We start from the raw sequence: 25,398 nt of genomic DNA, 5'->3' as shown, positions 1-25,398 counted from the left end.
CGGCACACTTGATGGCCTCCTTCCTCTATAATCACTTACCTCCTTCAGAGTTGTCTTCAAGACTGATGCGTCTTCCAGTTGGCTCCTCAGGCTCACAGTCTTCTTGCACTCCTCCTTGAACTCTGCCCTCAGCTCATCCATTTGGCTGAAGAGGGCATTGTGGGCTACACTCAAGATTCCCTGATTCTGGGACCAAAGGAGATTTCTTCTGGGAACAATCACATCACTCGGCAGGAACGGGCTTCAGACACCAGCTGCCCTGGCATTCCCAGTTGGATGCCACATAGCATGAGCTCCCAGAATAGCATGTTGCCTTTGCACTGTAAGCTCACCCTCTTTTTCACCTTAGCATTCTCTGGAAGAACAGTTTCCTTATCAGGGAGGAGTTTCTATTCTAGACAATGTAATTTGTTGTGAGAGTACTAATTTTCCTAAGGTCCAAATTAGTTTTGTGTTGCTAAGGATTGAACCCAGGGCCTTGTGAATGTCCCAAGGACCAAATTAATCCTTGGCCATGGAAAGATATTTTTATGATAATATATTTCTCTTTCTTTCCTTTTTAAAATTTTTTTTTTTTTGAGACAGGATCTCACTCTGTAGTTCAGGCTGGCCTTGAACTCACTATGTAGCCCGTGCTGGCCTCAAACTCACAGCAATCCTCCTGCCTCAGCCTCCTGAGTGCTGGGATTACAGGTGTGTGCACCACACCTGACAAAATGATGTATTTCTCTTCTAGGAAAGTGACATGTCAGCTCTAGAAGTTGTGTGCTCTAGAAGCTTTTCTAGCTCTAGAAGGATTTTTTTTTTTTTAAATACAGGGTCTTGCTGTGTAGTCCAGGCTCATATCTAGGCCAGGCTGGCCTCAAATTTACAGTGATCCTCCTGCCTCTAGAGTGCCAGGATTATAGGTGTGTACCAGCATGCCCAATCAGCTCTGTAAATTTTTCTGGTGGACTCCTCTAGTGAGGCACAGCTATGGCCTGTCACATATGGAACTCTAACTAAGTGACTGGAACTGTAGACGTTCATGTGGCTTCTCCTGCATTCTACTCACAGGAGTGAATAGGGCCCAAATATCAAATAACTTTGGAGAATAACTGCAACAAACCTGTTATATCTCACCACCTCACACATGCTAAAGGAATCCTTTGAGGACTTTTGAGGAAATGCTATAAATCACTATACTAATAGACTAAAAAATAACATTCCAAATGTTTCTCAACTCAGATCTCATATTTCAATTTTAATAAAAACAATGCAATAAATATCATTTGTAATAGTACCTATTACCTTAGTATAAACTATATGACGTGATAACTTTGATTTAGTTGACTAAATTCTGGTATTATGTTACTTGGAGATGAATATGGATTTCTTTGGGTTAGATTAATCACTAAAAAACAGATTCAGAGGAGATCAGGCGCATTCAGGGTGGTATGGCTGTAGACTAAAAAGCAGATTCAAAGAATCCTTTTTAAGTACCTTCTGGAGCAAGGTTTCATATGCCTAGAAGAAAGAAGTAAGGATTATTTTACTAATTCATCAATTTCATGAAATGTTTGATATTTTTGTTTTTTTGTTTTTTGGGGTTTTTTTGGTACCAGGATGGAACTCGGGTCCTTGCACATGCTCAGCAGGCAGCGAAACCACTGAGCTAAATCCCTGGCCCGAAACGTTTGATATTTATCTCTACAATACAAATGTTTAATATTTATATTAAAAGACATTATAGAGGCAGGCATAGTGGCGCACATTTGTGACCCTAGCACTCGGGAGGCTGAGGCAAGAGGATCTCCATGAGTTGGAGGCCAGCCTGGGCTACATAGTGACTTCAAAGCCAGCCTTAACTACATAGGGAGAGCCTGTCTCAAAACAACAACAATGACAAAGACATTATAAATAAAAGTCCCATAAGGTCCGGGGATTTAGCCCAGTGGTTCTGGCTCCTGCCTCACAAGCACAAGGTCCCGAGTTTGATCCCTGGTACCAAAAATAAATAAATAAAGGGGGAAAAAAAGTGCCATAAATCTGTTTGTGTCCCTGTTTACTAATCACTGCTGTTTTTTTCCCTGCCCTAACTTGCCAGGTAGCCTGATAATTCAATCACCCCTTTTATAAAAAAGAATGAGGGGTCATTCATTCACATTCACACTGTCCTTTGTGGATTACCAAGAAAAAAGGTTAATCTTAAAACAAGTGTTATCAAAGCCAAGTGAGCCAGGGATGTAGCTCAGTGGTGCCATGCCTGCCTCAAGGTCCTGAGTTCAATCCCCAGTATGGGAAATAAAAATTAAAAATAAAAACAAATTTTTTAAAAGCCAGGCAGTGCACACCTGTAAGCCCAACACTCAGGAGGCTGAAGCAGGGTCCACAAGTTCAAGGCCAGCCTCGGCTACACAGTGAGTTCAAAGCCAGCCTGTACAAAGTGAGACCCTGTCTCAAAAAACAAATAAGAGGTGCTATCAGCTAGACATGGTGGTGGACACCTATAATACAGTGCTACAGGAGGCTAAGGAAGATCCTGTCTAAAAAAAATTAAAGTTAAAAAGGAGAAAATGAAGCTTCATGTGGTGGTGTACTCCTATAATCCCAGCACTCAGGAGGCTGAGGTAGGAGGATGTGAGTTGAAGGCCAATCTGGACTACACAGTGAATTTAAAGGCAGCCTCAGATGCACAGTGAGACCCTATTGAGAGAGACGGGGGGGGGGGTGTGAATATACAATAGCTACCAAGAGGCAGAGGCAGAACTTTAACCCAGTTTGTTAGGCTCCAGAATCAGTCAAGGGTTTTGACCCTGTATTTCACTCCTGAGGGATTAAGAGAATGCAAATTGATGTTAGTATGTATGTTAGAAAGCAGAACAAGAAAGGTAAACTGCTAAAGGAAAATAAATCACAAAACCTACATTCAAGAAAATTCTAGGTGATTATTTATCATTTCAAGTCTCTACTAGTGTTTCCTAGTTCTACTAGTCTCTACTAGTGTTTCCTACCACTAATAGGGCTAAGAAAATTTAATTTAGAATTGCCGTCCTCTTTTGTTGTATGTGCGCTGCTAGGGATAGGACTCAGGTAGCCTACAGACAAGCACTGTACCACTGAACTAGCCCTGACCCCTCTTCTTTTTTTGGTTAACGTAATGAAGGAATAGAGATGGAGTTTTAATTTTTTTGTTGTTGTTGTTACCGGGGATCGAACTTGGGTCCTTGTGCTTGCACAGCAGGCGGCAAAACCACTGAGCTAAATCCCCGGCCCCTTTGTTAATTTTTGGTTTTTTTTTTTTTTTAGACAGGGTCTTGCTATGTGGTTCAGGCTGGCCTTGAACTCACTATGTAGCCCAGACTGGCCTCAAGCTTGTGGTGATCCTCTTGCCTCAGCCTCCTGAATGCTGTGATTATAGGTGCTAGCTGGATTATTTTTAAATCTAATTCTGTAAAAATAACGATTTACCAATACAACTTTAAATTATTTTCTTTCCCATGTTTCTACATCCTTTAAATGCTACCAAAATTAACCAGATTAAAAGCATACAAACATATCCATAGTTCTGCACAAAATAAAGGCTTGGAGATTGGCCCACCAGAACAGCTGTATCTGGGGCAGGGCCAACTGGAGCCAATCCAATTTCAGTAAATGGCGCCAGCTCCATCCAGTCACCCAAGGGAGGCACCTGGAGTTGCCCTTCATTTCTCCTTTTCTGCCCCTTTTGGTGATAAAGACCATTCTCCTACTTCCTGGACTTTTCAAAATAAGACCCCTTCCTCTGCATGTCTCCTTCTTTGTCCTATTGGGACCCTGGTCTTTCTTTCTCCTTTGGGCCCCTGCAGTGGTCTTCTGCTTGAGTTCTTTGCCTCTGGTTGCTATTAGCCAATCTATCACTCATTCTGCTGTCATTCTGTCTTTCTCTTTGATTTTGTAACTTTTTCTTTTAAGCAGTGACAACGTTTATTTGAAAAAGTAAAAGTAAAGAGTGAGGAAGAAACTGGCTCTGCAGAGCAAGCCTGGGCCAAATAAAAAAAGAGAAAAAGCAAGATAAAAGTGCACCCTGGAGAAAGCAGGAAGGGCTACCATGAGGAAAGCCACAATAGCTGATTTTGTAACTTCTAAGACCTCTAAAGGTTCCAGAAAGGCAGAGACTTTGGTAGCAATCATCTACATTCCTACTGCCCATAATTATTAGTGCTTTATAAAGGTATTCTTTACTTAGTGAAATATATTCCAAAATATTTTAGACATTTTTAAAAGGCTAAGTCATCTTTTCCAAGAAAAAAACAGTTTGATATTATCAACTTCTCAGCTGTCCACTCTCTACAGGGTAAAGTCTAAATGCTTTGAATGGGCTCTGAAACCTGTTGCCTGATGTTTCTACCTTGGTGCATCAGCTTACACCCCTCTCCCCCAAAAAACCCTTTTCTCTCTTGTACACGTGTGAGCACCTGCTAATCTTCCAGTTTCAGTCCTACCCTTCATGAATCCTTTTCTGAGCCTACACCCCATCCTCAGGTGGCTCTCAATCCTCTCCCCACACTGCATGCAGACAGTGGTACTTGTTCACATGCTGTTCTCTCCCTCCTCTAAGGTCCCTGAGGGCAGGAGCTGACTTGCTCATCTCTAATCTACTCCCCCAGGGCTTTGCACAGTTGCTAGCACCCACCACATATTTGTTCAATAAAACAAAGGTGCTGATCTGCTGCTTGGACCCTTGATGTGCTATTTCTACAAGTGAGATATTAGCTTTCATGTATAATAATGAGAAAAGAGTTTTGGTGCCAGTTTGACACAAATCCTGCTCTGCCTCTTACCATTTTTACAGTATGAGGAAGTTATTCGTCTCTTTTGAGAAGAGTTCCATCTTCCATCCACTACATGTACTTACCTCAAGGGTTGTCGTCCGTGTTAAATGAGCTCATGACCCTGAGTATCTAGACGGAGTCCACTCAGCACTAGAATGTGCTCCATTCATTTCCTCCCCTTCCCCGTGGCTGTGCTTGGCTCCTGACTGACTTGCTGGCATGGATCTTAGCTGGGACCTTAACCCTGACACAAGTTAACTCCACTTACTTCCACCTTAGCAGGCAGGGCTGGAGCCTTCTTCCTAACAGGGAAATTCTGGGAAAAGGATGGTTCTGAATTTGGATTTGAGTATCATCTTGTGTGACCTTAGACAAGTAACTCAGACTCTCCAAATTGTGGTATCTCCTATGCAAATGAAGAAAATAATACCAATTTCTTAACTAATTGGCTTTGCCCCCAAGGAGGTAGTGCTGATGACAGCCACTCACCTCTTGAACTTCTGTTAACTGTGCTTTTGTGGCTGCCAGTGAAGTCTCCCTTTCATGTAAGAGCTTCTTCAGTCGGATCAGCTCCACGTTCTCCTTAATGGAAGCTCTGCAGAAAGGAGGGACTAAAATGTTCTGAGAGTGGACAGAATTAAGCACATTTGCTCGGGGGGGTTTTTGTTGTTTTGTTTGTTTGTTTGTTTTTGAGACAGGGCTGGTCTTGAACTCACTATGCAGCCCAGGCTGGCCTCAAACTCATGGTGATCCTCCTGCCTCAATTTCCTCAGTGCTGGGATTATGGGTGTGTGCCACCACCCGGCTGACACATTTGGTCATTGACTGTGCACTAAGGACATCTTTCTCTTGAGTCTTGCCTTCCACCCTCCCCCCAACACACCAGAAATAGAAGTACAACCTGGTAAATAATCTTTTTTCTCCTTTTTTTTCTCACACTAGCTTAGAATTGATAGACCACTAATCATAAACTCAGTATTCCGGGGAACATAGTAACTGTATTTTTAAGTTGTGGTGTGCAGTTTCCAATAAATGTTACAAAATCCACAAAGTTTAAGCCAGTTTCCTTAAAAAAAAAAAAAAAGAGAGAGAGAGATTTGAGTATAGACACAAAGGAAGATTATTCTTTCTGAACCTAGGAGATCATGTTTCCTTTTGAAAGATATTGGGAAGGACCTGGGCTTACTACACTCTGTCTCAGTGACTCCCAATTGTAGTTGCTCATTAGAGTCACTTGGAGAAGGCTTTAAATTTTTTTTTCTAGTTTTTCTTTTTTTTTTGAGACAGGGTCTCACCATGTAATTCAGGCTGGTCTTGAACTCATTAAGTAGCCCAGGCTATGCTGAGTGCTGGGATTACAGGTGTGCACCACCCCACCCAGCAAGTCTTTAAAATTATACTGCCTGGATTCTACCCCCAACTAATGAAAAGATAGTTTTGAGGGGTGCAGTCTAGGTGTCTGTGGTTTTAAAAGGTTGAAGATTTAGCTCTACACAAAAACCTGCACACAGTGTTGTAGCAGCTCTACTCACAACTGCCAAGACTTGGAAACCAAGAAAGCCTTCACTAGATAAATGAGTAAATAAGCTGTAGTACATCCAGACAGTGGAATATTATTCAGCACCTTACAGAAAGCTATCAAGGCATGAAAAGACCTGCGGGAGTCCTATCTGGATATCACTAAGTGAAAGAAGCTAACCTTCAAGGCTACATCCCTATAGTTCCACTACCTTCTGGAAAAAGGCAAAATATGCAGACAGCAGCAAAGTCAATGGTTGTCAGGGGTTGAGAGAAGGAAACACGAATAGCTGAAGCACAGAGGATTCTCAGAGTAATGAATATACTTTGTGTGATCCTATAATGATGAATGCACATTATCATACATTTGTCCAAATGGATACAAGGTGTAACACCTAATGCAAAGATGGCCTCTGAGTCATAACGAGGTGGTAGTGCAGGTTTCGCTGTTACAAAGCATCTTTCTAGAGGGGAGGCAGGACATGAGTGTAGACAGGACTGTATGGGAACTCTATTTCCTGCTCAATTTTAGAAAGTTTTCATATAATAGAGTACTACTCTTCCATAAAGAAAGATAAGCTTGGGGCCCGGGATTTAGCTCAGTGGTTCTGGCGCCTGCCTCACAAGCGCAAGGTCCCGAGTTCAATCCTTGGTACCAAAAAAAAAAAAGAAGGATAAGCTTGAGACATTTCTGGCTAAATGGATGCACCTTGAGACCATACTCTTAAGTGAAATAAACAGGATACATATGTGTATATATCACATTGTTTCTCTGGTGTGAGAAACCAAAAATGTAATTAAGGAAAAAATGTATAATAGATATTGGGAAATGGGAAGAAAATGTTCAAATGAGAAAAGGAACAAGGGAGGGGGTGGGGGAAAGGAAAAAAGGGACAAGAAAAAAGAGAATAGAAGGGGAAAATGGAAACAAAGCTTTTGTAAATGAGGAGGGGAGGAGGGTTTGAAGGGAGGGGGAGGAAATGGGGAAAAAAAGAAGAAACAAAATATATCATGTACAGGTATAAATTCCCTATGATGAATGTTATCATTATGTATATCTAAAATGCACCAATAAAAAAAAGTTCTCCAAGGACCAATGCACCAAGAGGCCATTCACCTATGTGGTGATGAGGAAGAAATAATTTTCTTTCTATAAAGTAAAGCAGCAAGTCTATTATTCAGTTAATCTATTTCTTAACTTAGTAAGGATTCTAGTTCTGCTTAAGATTAAATTTAGTAGGGCCAGGGATTTAGCTCAGTGGTTCCGGCACCTGCCTCACAAGCACAAGGTCCCTAGTTCGATCCCTGGTACCAAAAATAAAAAAAGATTAAATTTAGTCCTAAACATTCTCTTTTCCTCTAAAATGGAGGAAAGATACAAGCAAGAATCTTAACCTCTGCCTCTCTCTCTGTCTCTTTCTCAATCCCCCCTTCCCCTCTTCTCTCCCTGTCTCCCTGTCTCCCTCCCATTTGAGGCAGGGTCTTTCCATGTAGCCCAGGCTGGCTTCCAACTCTCCATCTTCCCACCTCAGCCTCCTGAATGTTGGGATTACAAATACCACAATGCCTGGCAAGAATCTTTTCTTGTTTTCAGTTCACTATGGTTTGAGGCTTGGACTACCACACTCTTACCGAAGTTCTGCAGCCTTCTGGGTACACTCCAATGAACTTTTCTGTTCAAAATTTTCATCTTGGGACCACATTTTCTCAGGAGATGATGGTGGTTCTTCCACTTGCATAGTATTGTTGGACATAATGTGGGTACTGTTAGGCACACAGAGAGCAAGGGGTTTAGCCATAATTATGATTTTGCTGAAAGAAAGTACACTGCTAAATTATAAACATGAAACACAAAAAGATCTAGAAACTGCTTATAGGGTGTTGGAATTGGGCTGTCAAACTTTTTACAAAGTTAGAGAAGTCAGTAATCTCTCCTTATGTAGAGGATAATCTTACAAAATATAGCCTTCAAATGACAAATGGATATATAAATGAATTATGATGCGGGGGATAAAAATTCAAAGGGGAAAAGGAGTCCATTTTCAGCACAGAGGCTGAGATGTGACAGAGGGTTGACTTCCGTCTTCTCTGATTATGCTGAAAATCACCGCATTCACTTGTTCTCTAGATGATGTCTTTCCACCTAAAGTTGCAGGGCTGACAGCTTGGGAGAAGTGATAAGAACTCACGGTTTGCTGGCTTCACAGGTTGTTTCACTCCTTGGTTTTTCCTTTGTCACATGCTCCTTGAATGTGGGAGGGGCTGTATAGCTCAGCCTAACCCTCGGTGCTGAAAATGTAAACAGAAGATGCAGGCTGTGGGAACAACACACTCCAGGACACCAGATGCCGAAATTGGACACCCGGAGCCTTCAGTCCTAGGAAAACCCAGCTGTCACAACTGGCCCCAGAGGACAGGTCTCTTTACTCTTGCATAGAATGGCAACTACGAGTTTGTGAGTCAGCAAGACCACAGACTCAAATGCATGAGCATAAATGGAAAGAAGAGAAGTACAAGCTTGTCCAGAGCAGGGACTGTGTGTCTCACCTAATGGATCTTACTCTCCAGTGCCTGGTTCAGAGTGGGGCCTCAGAAATGCTGAACTGTTAGATGGAACTGAAATTGGGACTCATTCTATTTTTCTACTTTCGGCTGCTTTTACAAATGTTTGGTTCTCAGAAGTAGAGATCTTGAAAGTATAGAACCATGCTAGAATGAGTACTTGTTAACAAAATAAGAGTATTTAAATAAAATGCTGGGCAGTTTGTAATAGCTAAACCTTGGAAACAGGCCAAATGCCCATACAACTGATGAGTGGATAAAGAAGATGTGCTTTTTTTATACAGTGGAGTACTACTCTGCCATGAAGAAGGATGAGCTTCAGACATTTATAGCTAAATGGATGGACCTTGAGACCATACTCTTAAGTGAAATAAATAGAACACACGTATTTAAATATCGCATTGTTTCTCTGTTGTGAGAAACCGGAAGTGGAAATGAGGACTGAAATGTATAATGGATATTGGGAAATGGGAAGAAAGTGTTCAAATGGGAAGGGGAGCAAGGGAGGAGGGAGGGAGGAAGGAAGGAAGGACAAGAAAAAGTGAAAATAGGAGGGAAAAATGGAAACAAAGCTTTTGTACACAGGGAGGGGAGGGGGCTTGAGGGGGGGAAAGGGATAAAATAAAATAAATTTACTAAAATAAATAAATAAAGGGCTGGGGATGTAGCTCAGTGGCACTGCACCTACCTCAAAAGCACAAGGTCCTGAGTTCCATCCCCAGTACCAAAATAAATAAACAAATAAATAAAATGCTGAGTGTGATTCCCTTCACCTAAACTCTTATCCTTGATTTAGGTCCATGGGAATGGAATGCCTTTTCTCTGGAGATTCAATTTGGGTTTTTTGTGTGTTTTTTGTTGTTGATGTTGTTTGTTTGTTTGTTTGTTTTGGTACCAGGGGATCAAACTCAGGACCTTGCACTTCCCAGCCAGGCACCACTGAGCTAAATCCCCAGCCCTCAATTTGGTTTTCACAGCCAGAGAAAGTTGGGCCTCAGACTCCACCACTTGGCATTCAGAGAAGAGACAGCAACAGAGAGGTTTTCCAGGCCTAGACCTCGGCAGTGGGCTTTTGAACTCTCTAAACCCATGGAAACTGAAGGCAGCTTGTCCACGTTGTACGTGTGCTTTCGTGGGAGAAGGACCTTAGAGTTGATCATGCTTTTAAAGGAGTCCACTTCTCCCTCAGAGCTGAGAAGTACCACGACATTTTCTCTGCATCTCTTTTCTAGACCATTGCAAAACTGACCACAAGTTCCCCTTTCTTGTTTGATTTGCCCTCAGCAGAGCTGAGGTGGCCGGGCGGGGAGACAGACAGACAGACAGACCCAAGACCTCGTGCATGCTAGGCAAGTGCTCTATAACTACAGGACTACACCCCCATGCCCGAACTGAGAATTCTGAACCTGATATCCCAGTATTTAGCTCAGTGGTTTCGCCGCCTGCTGCTCAAGCGCAAGGACCCGAGTTGGATCCCAGGTACCAAAAAACAAAACAAACAAAAGAAGAAAACATGATTTAGGGTGGTAAAAAGGTGAGAGAACAAAAGAACAAAGTAGGTCGGTGGGCGGAATAAAGCAGAAAAGAACGTGGCTAGCACAACACTTCCTCCGCACAGTTTTAGTCCTGACCGGAACAGATCCTACCCTCACCCCTCGCGGGTTTCTCCGGCTCCCTCGCCCCGGCGGTGTGGAGCTGCCTGTGTCCCAGGGGCCCACGAAGCTGAGCGCGGTCTGGGGCCAAGGCACGGACGCGCAGCAATGGCGCTGGCGACCTGTGCCTCAGGGAGCGCTGGTGCACAGGGAGCCGCTGCCGCCCCGCAGCGTGGCTTGGCCGACTTGCGGGTTCCGACTTCTGCGACTTCTGCGCTGCTGCAGCTGCCTGGACCCGCCGGTCCCCGCCCACAGCTGTCAATCTCAGTCGGATCAAGGCCGTCCTCAGCCTATGGCAAAATAGAACATCACAGTCATTTGGTGACAAATAATCATGAGCTGATCTATGATATGAATGGATCTATTGTGGCCCCTTATTTACACTTTTTAAAAAGTTAATTTTGGGGGGCCAGGGCTGTAGCTCAGTGGCACCACGCCTGCCAGGCAAGAGCAAGGTCCTGAGTTTGATTCCTGGTACCCCCCCCCAAAGAAAGAAACAAAAGAATTAATTTTCTGTCCCCAGGCACACGGTAACTTTGTGTAGCCACTGGACGTGTCAGTTGTTACTATTACATATCATTTTATCCAGATAAAGAAACTGGGGCATGAAGTAGCTCAAAGCCAGATGGATAGAATCTAGTGGGGTTTTTTTTGGTACTGGGGATCGAACTCGGGTCCTTGTGCTTGCGCAGCAGGCGGAGAAACCACTGAGCTAAATCCCCAGCCCAAGATAGAATCTAGTTTAATATCCATAATCCCAAGTACTCTTTTTTGTTGTTTTCCTTATTTTGTTTTTGGTATTGGGGAGCAAACTCCGGTCCTTGCACCTGCGCAGCAGGCGGCAAAACCACTGAGCTAAATCCCCGGCCCTGTTTTCCTTATTTTCTTTTTCAAGTACTTTTTAGTAATCCACCCAGAAGCAACATTCTTGGGCTGCTAAGGCTTGGATGAGTGTCCTCCTTTTGCATGTTAAAAGCTTACTGTCCAGGGCGACCTGGTCGGAGGTGATTGTGGGAAGTCCTCAGGTCATTGAAGATGTGCCTTCAAAGGACACTGTGGGAGCCACTCTCTTCCTCTCTGCTTCCTGGCTCATGAAGTAAGCAGTTTGTTCTACCATGTGCCCGCACTGTGATGCGCCACACTCAGCAGAGGCCCAAGGAATGGCACCACTCTACCTTGAATCTGCAGAACCGTAAGCCAAACAACCCTTTTTCCTTTATAAGCTGATTGCCTCAGGTATTTCATTAATTACAGTAACAGAAAGCTGACTAGTATATAGCCCACACAAACTTCTGACTTCACTGGATTCTCAAATTATCCACAATATAAGAGTCATCGACTCTTAAGGATGCTCCAGTTCTATAATTTATAAATGACACTCTGAATGTCTTTGTGGGATTACAATGAGAAAGAAAAAGTGTCCCTAGGCATCAGAGAACTGGTCTGGCACAACTAGTCCTCAGCATTGTTTGAAGCTGGCTTGGTGCTCACAGCTAGGCCATGTTACTCTCCTGTTAGACAACTCACAGAACATCAGCTCTCAGACAAGGTCCCTTGGAAACTGCAATACAGTGAATGAGCAAGTTCATTACACAATTCTGACTAAGATAGATAAAAGCAAGATCACCACCACCCAAAAAATATCAAACATCCTTTTTTCTGGGCTAACAGGAGTGACTGCAACTGCTTTACCAATCACAGCTTCAGCCTTGCTCCATCTACTTTCCTTGTAGATAGGTGGGTTGGGAAACCCAGACAGAACCGTCCCTACTTTTCTAACTACCAAATCTGCAGCAAACCCCTGCTTTCTTGGGTCCTCCCCACTCGCCCACTGGAGTCCAAACATGAGGACAGGTTGTAACCTGTACTCCAAGATGCCCAGCTCCCCCAGGGTGTGCATTTTCTCTATTTTCTCTCTCTATGGCTGTAAATGACCCCAACTCGCTCAACTACGGGTATGTTCCTTGTGGTCTTTGGCTGGAAAGCACTGGCATCCGAGTCTTGAAAAATGTGTCTTAGAGAGAGACCCTCAGAACATTCATGCCTCCATCTGTTTCTGTCCCTCTTCTCGTCTCAGATTCCTCCCCAGGTTTCATCCCAGAGATCTAATTTGGAAACCACTGTGTATGGTGTATTTTGGAGTTAAGAGTTTACAGCTTTGCTACTCACTAAATTTCATCTTGGGGAAATTATTTAACCTCTGTGTCTCCTTTTCCTCATAACAACACCCCTTTCATACTCTTTTTTTGGCACCAGGGATCAAACTCGGGACCTTGTGCTTTCAAGGCAGGCGGCAGAACCACTGAGCTAAATCCCAGGCCCTCTTTTTTTTTATTTATTTATTTATTTATTTATTTATTTATTTAGGTACCGGGGATCTGGGACCTTGCGCTTGCAAGGCAGGGAGTGGAACCACTGAGCTAAATCCCTGGCCTTCATACTCTTTAAAAAAAAACATTTTTTTTGAGACAAGGTCTTGCTAGGTCCCTCAGGCTGCCTTGAACTTGTGGCTATTCTCTTGCCTCAGCCTCCTAAGTGTTGGGATTACAGGCATGTGCCACCACACCTCGCTCCCCCCCTTCACACTCTTGAATGATTTAATAGTATTTATAATATTAAATCAATTCAATATATGTGCATATGTACATATATTGCTGTATTGCCTGCATACAGCAAAGGATCAATATAATCTTTCCTTTCATTTTGAAAATAAAGACCTCTTATTTCCCTGAGACAGTGACCATTTTTCTCTGTCTCTATCCCCTTTGGTGACCAGGACAGGAGCTCCATGGTGCAACATAGTGTGTCCTTTATTGAAGTATTTGGCAAGAGAAAAGAATAAAGCAATATTGCTTCAAATATTAAACATTCTTGTCAGGTTTAGTGGTGTATGCCTATAATCCCAGCACTTAGGAGCCTGAGGCAGGAGAGTCGCCCCAAGGTTGAGGCCAGCCTGGGCTACATAGTGAGTTCAAGGACAGCCTGAACTACTTAGTGAGACCCTGTCTCAAAAAAAAAAAATTAAACATTCTTGGTGTTGAATCATTTTCTGGTATAGACCTTTAAGCAAAATATATTCCTTTTTGTTTAGTATAGAGTAGGCCTGATGTAGATACAGGTTTCAGTTTTTATTTTCAGTACAAGAGCCTTTACATTAAACTACATCCATAGCTCCTTTTCTTTTTCATTTTCAGACAGCCTCTCACTAAGTTACTAAATTGCCCAGGCTGGGGTCAAACTTGTAATCCTCCTATCTCAGCCTCCCAGAGTGCAGGGGTTATAGGTGTGTATAACCACACCTGTCAGGTTTTAGAAATTTAGGAGAAAACTGGATACCTTTTAATCTCTTCCTGTTGCTTCCAAAAAAGGCCTTTCACCGACATGTGCTCTTCACGAAGTCGAAAGAGACTGTCTTCCAACTCTTCTCGGCTCATCCTGCTCAAGGCTGGTTGAGTTTTTGTATTCTTACCTAAAGACCCAGGAGAGGGAAATTGGAGAATGATTTTACATACAATATATTTTGGTTTTTTTGGTACCGGGAAACAAACTCGGGTCCTTGAGCATGCAAGGCAGGCAGTGGAACCACTGAGCTAAATCCCCAGCCCTACATACAATATTTTTGTTTTTATGAGACAGGTTCTCATTATATATTTTTTATTTTTTTATAATTTGGACCTAGACAAGGATTGTGCTGATGACTGTCTTCATAACCTTAGTAGAAAAAGCAGAAAAACCCTTCTTGATTACTGGGAGCTGTCTCACCGGTGGCTTGAGGAAATGTCCCCAAGCTGCTTCCTTGGAAGGGAGCCACTGCTTGGTCCTGGCAGAGGAAACCAGAGTGCACTCTGTGGTCCGAGCCAGTTAGCAATCATCTGAAAGCCCCAGAGCTCCAAACAGCCTGAGCCCACCTGGAAGGAAAGGGGCCCAGAGGTCTGCACTGCAACCACCTTGGCCAGGACTGCCATCTCTGCCACTTCTTTCCCCAACCTTTGGAAATGATGACAAGTAAGCTTTTTGGGATAAAACCGACATGCAACATACACACTACACATAATTAAAGTGGAAATTTTGATTATTTTTGACATACATATGTATACACCTGTGAAACTATCATCACAATTAAGAACATATTCTCACCCCCAAGTTTCCTTGTGCTCTTTTGTAATCCATTCTGTTTCTCTCCACACCAAATCCAAACCCCCAATTCTGTCTCCAGGCACACCAATTGATATGTTTTAGATCATGATAGATTACTTTTCATTTTTATAGAATTTTTAGCAGAATTTTGTATACATAATATCATAAGATATGGTGACTGTTTAAATTTTTAAAAATTTATTATAGCCAGGCATGGTGGCACACATCTGTAATCCCACCACCACTCAGGAGGCCGAGGCATGAGGACTGTCATGAGTTCAAGGCTGGCCTCAGCAACAAAGTGAGTTCAAGGCCAATCTGGACTATATAGCAATACTCTGTCTCAAGAAAACAACAGGGCCAGGGCTGGGGATTTAGCTCAGTGGTTCTGCCGCCTGCCTCGAAAGTGCAAGGTCCTGAGTTTGATCCTCAGTACCAAAAAAACCCAACAAAACCAAGACTATTATAGTAAAAGACATATTGCCTTAATCCCCCTCAAAATACTCCTGCTTAGGCCAGGGATGTAACTCAGTGACACTGTGCCTGCCTGGCAAGCTTGAGATCCTGAGTTCTATCCCCATTACCAAAAACAAAACAAAACAAAAAAAACTCCTCCTGGCTTCAAAAATCATTACTGCAGGACGGGGATTTAGCTCAGTGGTTCTCCTGCCTGACTCAGAAGTGCAAGGTTCCAAGTTTGATCCCCAGTACGAAAAAAAAAACAAAAACCACCCCCCCAAACCACAAAAATCATTACCGCATCATTTTTGTCACTTTCTGAAGCAGTTCTGGAAAGTTCTCTTTCATGAGTGTCTAGTTGTGCTGTTGTGGCTGCCTTGATGTCCTGAATCAATTTGAATCACTTATCTTTCATGATCATTTTGACTTTAAGAGCCAGAAATTGCCTGATGCCAGGTTTGATGAATAAGGTGGATGAAGACACACTGTAATGTTTTTATTTGACAGAAATTGCTGTAAATGTTTTCAATTCAGGACATATAGGCACTCATGAAAAGACACTCACAATAGGGGACTTCTAGAAAATAGCAAGTACAATTGGATAACTGTGTTCAAAGCTGGGAGAGTACTTTGAGGGGGATTAATGGTAATGTGCTTCTTGGGAGGCTGAGGCAGGATGATCGCTGTGAGTTTGAGGCCAATCTGGGCTACATGGTGAGTTCAAGGCCACCTGGACTACATAGTGAGACCCTGTCTCAAAAAAAAAAAAAGGTAATGTGCTTTTTACTGTAGTAAAAGTTAAAAATGTCTAATGTAAAGATTCACTGTATTTTTTGTTCACACCTCATATATCAAGTTATTTGTTATGTATCCTTTTCTGTTGTGACCCTCCCCACACACCCCTCTACAGGGGACTGGACCCAGGGGTGCTCTATCACTCAACCCTTTTACTTTTCTTTTCTTTTTGAGACAGGGTCTCCCTGTGTAGTTCAGGCTGTCTTTGAGCTCAATATGTAGCCCAGGCTGGCCTAGAACTTGCAGCGATCCTCCTGCTTCAACCTCCCAAGTGCTGGGATTACAGGCGTGCACCACCACTCCCAGTCCCTTTTATTTTTTTATTTTGAGACAGGATCTCACTAAATCATCCAGGCTGGGATAGAACTTTCAATTCTCCAGCTTCAGTCTCCCAGAGTGCTGGGATTATAGGTGGGCATCCCCATACTCAGGTTGGTGTGATCTCTTTTTACTCAGTTTAATTTTTTTTTCCCAGTACCAGGGATCGAACTAAGGACCTTACACTTGCTAGGTGCAGTGCCGTTGAGCTACTCCCCGGCAGTTTAATTATTTTGAGATTCATCTGGGTTCTGTTTTTGTTGTTGTTTGCTTGTTTTGCTATAGTGGGGACTGAACCCAGGGCTTTTTCACTGAGCTACATTCCTAGCCTTTTTTTGTTTTTTATTTTGTGAGTCTTTCTATATTACTAAGTTGCCTAGGGTGGGCTCAAACATGCCATCCTTCTGCCTCAGCCTAAGAGTGCTGTGATCATCTATGGTGTTTTATGTATCAATAGTTTCTCTTAATTGCTGAATTGTGTTCCTTGGTATAAGTATACCATAATTTATCCATTCATTTTTTTTTTTTTTGAACCAGGGATGGAACTCGGGACCTTGTGCTTACGAGGTAGGTGGCAGAACCACTGAGCTAAATCCCCAGCCTAGCCCTATCCATTCATTGTTGATGGACATTGGGTTGTCTCCAGTTTGGGGCTAATGCAAACAGAGCTGGTATAAACACGTGTACAAGTTCTTTGCATCAATGCACGTTTTCATTTCTCTATGGTAAGACGAGTAAAATCACTGGGTCATGGGCAGGTATATATTCAACTTTTCAAACACTGCCAAACTGGTTTATAAAGTGATTTTACCATTTTCTGTCCTTACTGGTGGTGTGTGACAGTCCCAGTTCCTCACAATCCTTGTCAACTGACAGGGTCTCACTAACATGCCAAGACTGGGCTTGAACTTGCAATTCTCCTGCCTCAGCCTCCCAGAGTGCTAGGATTGTTTTGTTTTTGAAACTGGGTCTCACTATATAGCTCAGGATGGCCCCAAACTCAAGATGCTACCACCTCAACCTCCTTGGAGGCGGGTGTTAGAAGTGTACACTGCTGTGCCAGGTCCTATTTTTTATTCTTTTGAATAAAATGCTATGAACATTCTGATAAATGTCTCCCAGTACATATTCAAGAATTCCTGTAAATTTTATATGCAGATGCAGAGTTTTGTCTTCAACTGTAACTACATAATGCCAAGCTTTTTTCCAGAAGGGTTGCATACGCTGGTGGGCAGTGCACAAAGTGTCCTATCCTTTTAAAAAATTGTGAAGTGAAAATAGAATCAACAGTAGCTATGATTAGGATTGAAGGGTGGGAGGCTGGGAACAAAGTTACAAAAATATTTGAGGCCTCTGAGGAAGCAGCTCTGGTGAGGCTGAGGCCTTTTGTCTTAAATTGCCTACCTCTGCTTATTGGGACTGAAGAACTAAACACACAGATAGGTAAGTGCAATCTACTAGTTTTTTTTCAGTACTTACGATTGAACCTACCACCTCAAGCCTACTAGGCAAGCACTCTGCCATTGAGCTACATTCCTAGCCCACTAGTTTGTTCTTGCCTTTTTTTTTTTTGGTGTCTGTGGTCATAACAGCTGGTGTTACCTCCTAACTCTGCATGATAGAACTTTTATTATAAGAATTTAGAGGTGGAAGGCAGTTTTTGCCTTTAATAAAAGCATTTTGAAATTAAAAAAAAAAGAATTTAGAGCTGGGTGTAGTGATGCATGCCTGTAATCCCAGCACTTGGGGAGTCTGAGGCAGGAGGATTGAAAGTTTGACCCTAGCCTGGCCAATTTAGTGATTAGTGAGCTGGGTGTGATTCCAGCACTTGGGAGGCTGAGGCAGGAAGGTTGCCATGAGTTTGAGGGCAGCCTGGGCTACATAATGAGTTCAAGGCCAGCTTGAACTACATAATGAAACCCTGTCTCAAAAAAAAAAAAAAATAACAGGGCTGGGAATGTAGCTCAGTGGCACCTTGCCTGACTCAAAAGCACAAGGTCCTGAGTTCAATTCCTGGTACCAAACAAGCAAGTAAACAAACAAAAAACCCCCCAAAAATAACATAAGTGAGAAGAGGGTTTTTTTTTCCTTTTTTTCTGGTACCAGGGATTGAACTCAGGACCTTGTGGTTTCAAGGCAGGCAGCAGAACCACTGAGCTAAATCCCCAGCCCAACAACAACATAAAATAGTGACCTAATGAGACTCTGGCTCAAAATTTAAAAAAAATTTTAAGGGCTGAGAATGTAGCTCAGTGTGACAGCCCAGGTTTCAATCCCAGCACCCTCACTCCAAAAGAGAGTTTATAAGTAAAATGTTTAGAAGATTGAACACAAGAGCTAAAAGCAAAGCAGTCACTGTGAAGGCCAGCAAGATGTCCCACACTGGCAGAGTTGTTTTAATTCTCAAAGGCATCTGTCCTCAGATACTAGGTTTACCTTTCTTTTATTAAAATTTTTTATTTTACCAGTACATGTTTGCAGTACACAATGATTATACTCATGGTAGGGAGTTGGTACATGTACAGAACACATCTTAATTCTTTTTACTTCCCCTCTACTCTCCTCCTTCTTCCTGGTCCCTTTCCCATTTGCAACATGGATTTACCTTTCCACAGAAATACTGAGTCCGTGTCTCTAACTGGCAGGTCTCCCAATGTGTGGTCCATTACATGTGACATTGTTCCAATTCTCAAGCTGTAAGAGCTCCCAGAGGACACAAATAAAGGAAAAGTTCAGTCAATTAGATGTAACTTCAGGATAACTTCTGTAAGCTGCACCTAAGTTGTAGCAGGAATTCCTTAGCACTTTCGTGATGGTACATGACATTTTATGTATTTGTGGACAACTGTTAATGAAAAGGAAAAGGGTGGTATGGATTAATCTGAAATTGGAGTTAATAACTCCAAAGCTCTGTAGTCTGTAACGAATGATTATTGTAAGCACATATTTTCTTGTTAGCACTGCCTGCCAAGAACATAACTCCCTATCTAACCTGTTACTGCTGCCAAGGACAGACCTTGACATCCACCTTCAAGACTCCCTGTCTGCCCAGGGCTTGATCCCATCCTAGATTGTAATGTACTCTTTATGATGCATTTCTAATACAGCCCAGTCTCAGGCTATCAGGTGCCTCATGGAGGCCTGGTGCTGGTGGTCAGCACCCGCACGAGGGTCTCTAACTCTCCCTCTCTGCCAGTGCCACTTCGACCTGCTGCTGCTGGGACAGAAAGATAATATGGCTGACAGACAGGTGGGACACCAGTCCAGGATAATGTCGGCCATGAGCAGTTTTATTTTTCAGCCCAAGCAAATTCCTCCTTGGCAGACCCTACCCTGAACTGATGTGTATTCCAAATATGTGTCTCCCTTATCTAGCCGAGCTTACTCTAAATTAATGTTTCTTACCCTGAGTTTGAACTTGCTGTAGCCCAATCAGTAATAATGATACCATATGTAATCAGTCAACTGCTTGCTCTGCTTCTGTACTAGTTCCTGCTTGCAAATCCTATATAAACTGTAGGCAGACAAAAGACAGCCGCCTGGTTTTCAGGAATTATCCCAACCAGGCCTGTCGATGTCAATAAAGTTTGCTTTCTGCCTCCTAGTCATGGGTGCCTTTTTCAGGCTCAGTCTGGAATATAGAATTAGATCCTGTCCTGCCTCAAAAAACAAAATAAAATAAAACAAAATGAAAGAGTAAGACAATGTATTGAATATTAATGATATTATTCATTCAAAGTGAAAATCAGTGGGCATAGTGGTCACACCTGTAATCCCATCACTCTGGAAGGCTGAGGCAGGAGGGTTAAAAGCTCAAGCCCAGACTGGGCAATTTAGCAAGAACCCTTCTCAAAATTAAAAAAAAAAAAAAAAGGGTTGGGGCTATAGCTCAGTGTGAAGGCCTTAGATTCAATCCTTAGTAACACAAAAAATAAAGTTTAAAAAATCAAATTTGTCCAAATAATACATATCACTTTGGATCAATTTTTAAGGGTTGGGCTGGGGATGTAGCTCATAGGTAGAGCATTTGCTTAGTGTATGAGAGGCCATGGGGTCAGTCCTCAGTATTATGAAAAAAAAGAGACAGAAAATAATGTTTGTCCAATTATAAAATTGATGCATATAATTTTGGATCAATTTTTAAGTGTGTGCTCAGCCTGGAAGCCAAGAGCCATCTCTAATTATTACAGAGGCCCCAATGGGCCTCTGATTATTATAGAAAGACAAGATAGGCAGAAGGTAGCAGGCAGCTAGAGAGTACTGGGCCCAAGATAGAGTCAGGAAGACCAAGCCTGGAGGTGAAGAGTTAGTAAGTCCAGGGTGTAACAAGCGAGACGACAAGCAAGGAGATAGAGGGCCACTATGACAGCTCCTGCTCCTATCTATCTGGAAAATGTTTTTTTTCCTTCTCCCTCTGTTCTTTTAACTACTTGAATAAGATAGCAGCCAAGAATCACCTGCAGACATTATGTTTGCTATGTGCTTCAACTCCTTACAGGCCCGTGTCTAGTTTAAGTAAGCTTGTTTTAGTCCTATAAGTTGACGGTAGTTTGACTTGGAGTTTCAGCCTTAGTCATTTTCGGCATAAAAACTCCCAGACAGGGGCTGGGGATTTAGCTCAGTGGTGCTGCCACCTGCCTCTCAAGCGCAAGGTCCTGAGTTTCATCCCCGGCACCAAAAAAACAAAAAACAAAGAGTCCTCTTTACAACCCACTTTTCAGTTCCCTCTCAACTATTGGGAGCTATTTCTTTCTTTTTAATAAACATTTCTCCTGTCTACCTCCTTCTACTGAAGTCCTCAACTTCAGTCTTCAACTTCATGAGACACAGACCCAGATTATGCCATTACATGATCCCCTCTCCTATCAGTTTATAGACTGACTCCCCAGAAACCAGTTTATACTCTATGACCCAGGTCTCATAGCCATTGTGATAGAAACAGGGGTAGATAACTTACCCAAATTGAGCCAATCAGGTTCTGGCTAGAAATGGAACTGACTCTGCAAATGGATAGATGGTAATGTAAGTGTGGGGGCTCTGGAATAATCTGGAAATTCTTTTTCTTTTTCTCTCTCTCTCTCTCTCTCTCTCTCTCTCTCTCTCTCTGTCTCTCTCTCTGTCTCTTTCCTTCCTTCCTTTTCTTTCTTTTTTTTTTTTTTTTCGTGATGCTGGGGATTGAACCCAGGGCCTTTGCATTCCCAGCTGTTTTTATTTTTTATTTTGAGACAGGTTCTTGCTAAATTGCTAAATTTCCCAGGCTCTGATCCTCTTATGTCAGTCCCCCAGAGTGCTGGTACCACAGGTCTGTGCCACCACACCAGCCAGGAAATCCTATCTTTAAAGTTGCCTCATGCTTTGGTCAACATTATTTTTCATGGATGATAATATACAGTCTCCTGTCTGTAAATAACAGGTACAAATAGTCTGTTGTTTCCAAATTTATGTGTCCAGCCTTGACCTTCAGGTCTGTGCAACATCCATCCCCCTTTGCACGGCTGCTAGATACCTCACACTCTCATGCACACAGCAATTTTGATTTCTCTCTCCAACTTGATATTTTCCTAGTCTTTCCTTATATCCATAAATGACATAAGTATCCTAGCAGTCCTAAAGTCTTGATTTCTCCCTTCCCCTCATCCCTTGGCATGTCCTCTCAGTCCTTCCTGAAAAATTAATCTACCTGTACAGTTAACATCATTTTTAATCCTTTGCCTATGAAAATACTTTGGAGGGCGGGGGATTTAGCACAGTGGTTATGCCGCCTGCCTCACAAGTGTAAGGACCTGAGTTTGATCCCTGGTACCAAAAAAAAAACCTTTGGAAAAACACTTGCTTTGAGGGCCAGGGATTTAGCTCAGTGGTTCCGCTGCTTGCCTCGCACCGCAAGGTCCCGAGTTTGATCCCTGGTACAAAAACAAAACAAACAAGGGCTGGGGATTTAGCTCAGTGGTTCCAGCGTCTGTCCGGCAAGCACAAGGTCCTGAGTTTGATCCCCAGTACCAAAAAACAAACAAACAAACAAAAAACAAAACCAACAAAACCACTTGCTTTGTATATTCAGTTTCTGAAAGATAAAGTGCTTTGTATTTTGTTGAAGTCAGTATTTTGTATAAGCATTTATGTTGATCCACTTATGTTTAGTGATGAAAACTAACCTGAACATGCTATCTATGTCAGCTGAACATAGAAGGGATTTTTTACTAGAGAAGAAAAGCAATCTTCTGAGAACAATATTGACTATAAGGGTTTTATCTCTAAGCTGCTCATATCATGAACTTTAATGGCACAAATTTTAGAGTGCCAGGAATACTTTCCATGTTGGGACAGGGTTTGTTTTTTGTTTTGTTTTGTTTTTTTGGTACTGGTAATTGAACTCAGGGCCTAGCACTTGCCAAACAAGGGGCTGCGCCGCTACAACCCCAACTTCTTTCCATGTTAAATACTGAGTTAGTCTAATGTTTTCTAACTCAACATTCCTTGGTCAAGCCATTAAATCATCGGCTTGTCACTGTTTCTTCTCAGAGTCACACTGGATCATCAACATGTTTCTGTCACAGTAGCAGTTCTTTTCCCCCGCCCCCTTTAAAGCTATCCCTGCCTGCATTGTTTTTCCCTTGAGTGACTTGGCCCTATGTTGAATTTTTCTTCCCAGTATCTGCCCATGGTTTTAGGATCAAAGCTGTCCTCTTTGCAGATTAGAAATGTCTCTCCTGTACTAATACACCGGTTCCTAGTCTGCCCTCACCCTTACCTTCTGTTAGGACAGGCAGTTACTGCTGCAGTGTTAGAACATAAAAAGCATTGGGACACTGAACCCCCTCTGAGGGTCCTGATGTTCCCACATTTCCCTATTGCTGACAACCCCAGTTTTCACTGTACTTTAGGCATATTGTACAAGTACACCTCTCCTTGTAGAAATTTTAAGGTCTTCCATTTTGGAAGCCCACACCACAGTTCCACCTTTTAGTATGTTGACATGGAATTTTAGTAAAATCTGACCTTTGAGAACAAAGACATTTAATTGGGCAGAATACTTAGGCTTGACTCTTGAGTGTCTCCTTTTGATAGGAATGTTACTGGGCCAGTTCATCCCGGCTCTTATTGATTCATACAAAATGTTACCTTCACTTTGTATATTGTGTGTAAATTAGAAAATGAAAAATGTGTAAATAATATTGTATGAAATAAACCTGGTCTTGCGTTTTTCTCTAGAAAAAAAAAAATCTACCCATCTCCCTCCTGTCACTGAAGCAGCCTGTGTCTTTCCTCAGCTACCATGATATTTTCCTAAAGCTTTCCCCTTCTTTCTCTCTCACACCCCATCACTGTCCCCAAAACACCCAAAATGACTTTTGTAAAGTAATCCAATTATAGCATTTCCTGTTTAAAAGTTCCCAATGGCTGGGCATGGTGGCACATGCCTGTAATTCCAGGACTCAGGAGGCTGAGGCAGCAGGATCCCCGTGAGCTCCAGGCCAGCCTGGGCTACACAGTGAGTTCAAGGCCAGCCTGAACTACATAGCAAGACTGTGTCAAAAACACTAAACGACACCACATTGTTTCTCTGGTGTGAGAAACCAAAAGTGGAAATAAAGACTAAAATGTATAATAGATATTAGGAAATGGGAAGAAAATGTTCAAATGGGAAGGAGAACAAGGGAGGGGAGAGAGAGAAAGGAAGGAAAAGATAGGAAAAAAAGTAAAAATAGAAAAAAAATGGAAACAAAGCTTTAGTATATAGGGAGGGGAGGGGGCCCTGAGAGGAGAGGGAGGAATGAGAAAAAAAGAAGAGGCAGGACATATCATGTACAGGTGCAGATTCCCTATGACGAATGTTACCATTATGTGTGCCTAAAATGTACCAATAAATGTTGCGTTATTAAAAAAAATAAAATAAAATGTACCAATAAATGTTTTGCTAAAAAAACCACCAAAAAACCTCCCCAAAATTAAATAACTTTCATATTTTAAAAATTTAACAATTAATTGGAGCTATGTAACAAAATGCAGAAGTGAGGATTTAACTATTTTAAAGTTTAAGATGAATTGGAAATTCAAGTCTTCTGACTGATGAATAGTTAAGTCTCAGAAGGGGAACTGCCCATGAGCTCCTAGAAGTTGAAGAGTTGGAGGAAGGAGAAGACAAATTGTGAATCTACCTTTGAATAAAATGGCTTTACAGAGAGGGAGGGGACTCAGGGGGAGCTAATTTTATGTAAAAGGATAGAAACAAATGAGATGAAAGAGCTGAGAAAAGGGCCTGGTTTGGCGGTGCATGTCGGGGAAACCTCTGGGAGTCAGAGGCTCTGGCAGGAGGATCAGAAATTTGAGCCCACCATGGGCAACTCAGCAATTTAGCAAGATGTTGTTTCAAAAATAAAAAGGAATAAAGAGTTAGGGATGTAGGGATGTAGCTCAGCGTGAAGGCCCTGAGTTCAATCTTCAGTACTGGAACCTTAGAGAAAAAAAAAGAAAGAAAGAATTGAAAAAAATTTTTTCAAGCAAAAAAGAAGTGGAAGGAAAACACAGTGTTGGTTGTATGAATGCTCAGAAAAAAAAAGATAAGAAATCCTGAAATTTTGATTGAATTTAATTTGATAATATTTACAAAATGTTATTTTTTGTTTGTTTTGCCAAACAGTGAAAAGTTTAGTCTGACTTAATTGTACAGAATACAGAGTTTGTAACCAGTAGCAAACACAACAGGATAAACCTAAGCCCTGGCATAATGTGACAAATATTATTGTGGCCAATTAAGCACAGTTGCTTCAAAGAGAAGGAAAACAGAGTCCTTGGTCTTCAGAAGTGAGTAATTAGAGGATAAATAACTACATTCTTAACTATAAGGGAAAGTCTAAAAAGTCAAAGCAAAGTGACTTCAATTCCCAGCCCAGAAAAACAAAAAGAAAGAAAGAAATAGAGAAAGAAAAGTTGAACATGGTGGTGCATACCTGTGATACCAGCACTTGGGAGGCCGAGGCAGGAGAATCTAGGAGAGTTTGAGGCCAGCCTGAACTACAAAGGGAGACTCTGCCTTAAACAAACAAACAAACAAAAATAAATAAATAAATAAATAAATAAATAAATAAATAAAATAAAGAGAGAGAGAGGAGATTTGTTATTTTGGAAATTATGTTCATCAATCATACACTTTTGACCATGAG

General features: G+C 42.1%; 1 protein-coding gene and 1 long non-coding RNA gene across 12 annotated transcripts in view; one reads left to right on the top strand and one right to left on the bottom strand.

Annotated features, from left to right (window-relative positions):
* LOC110345825 (uncharacterized) overlaps positions 1-25,398 on the top strand; it is a 59,876-nt gene that overhangs the window by 23,854 nt on the left and 10,624 nt on the right. Inside the window, exon 3 of the long non-coding RNA XR_015445787.1 lies at positions 16,772-16,801. This is a non-coding gene — a long non-coding RNA (uncharacterized LOC110345825). The remainder of the gene's footprint in view (positions 1-16,771; positions 16,802-25,398) is intronic.
* Positions 1-25,398, bottom strand: part of Rpgrip1 (RPGR interacting protein 1) — a 74,318-nt gene that overhangs the window by 46,019 nt on the left and 2,901 nt on the right. For all 11 annotated transcript variants that reach the window (XR_015445786.1, XR_002389413.2, XR_015445785.1 and 8 more), the window contains exons 3-11: positions 25,186-25,268; positions 18,840-18,937; positions 13,862-13,994; positions 10,520-10,815; positions 8,501-8,600; positions 7,944-8,075; positions 5,283-5,388; positions 1,483-1,506; positions 40-186 (exon numbers count right to left, since the gene is read on the bottom strand). Coding sequence is in view for 8 of the 11 variants with exons in the window: in XM_021244559.2 (XP_021100218.2) it covers positions 40-186; positions 1,483-1,506; positions 5,283-5,388; positions 7,944-8,075; positions 8,501-8,600; positions 10,520-10,815; positions 13,862-13,994; positions 18,840-18,912 (1,011 nt within the window). In the remaining 3 variants the exon portion in view is untranslated. The remainder of the gene's footprint in view (positions 1-39; positions 187-1,482; positions 1,507-5,282; positions 5,389-7,943; positions 8,076-8,500; positions 8,601-10,519; positions 10,816-13,861; positions 13,995-18,839; positions 18,938-25,185; positions 25,269-25,398) is intronic.

Source organism: Heterocephalus glaber, unplaced genomic scaffold (assembly GCF_053883595.1).
Source record: "Heterocephalus glaber isolate CG9 unplaced genomic scaffold, H.glaber_assembly_v1.0 deba00001662, whole genome shotgun sequence".
NCBI lineage: Eukaryota > Metazoa > Chordata > Mammalia > Rodentia > Bathyergidae > Heterocephalus > Heterocephalus glaber.
This window is presented reverse-complemented; position numbering and strand designations above follow the sequence as displayed.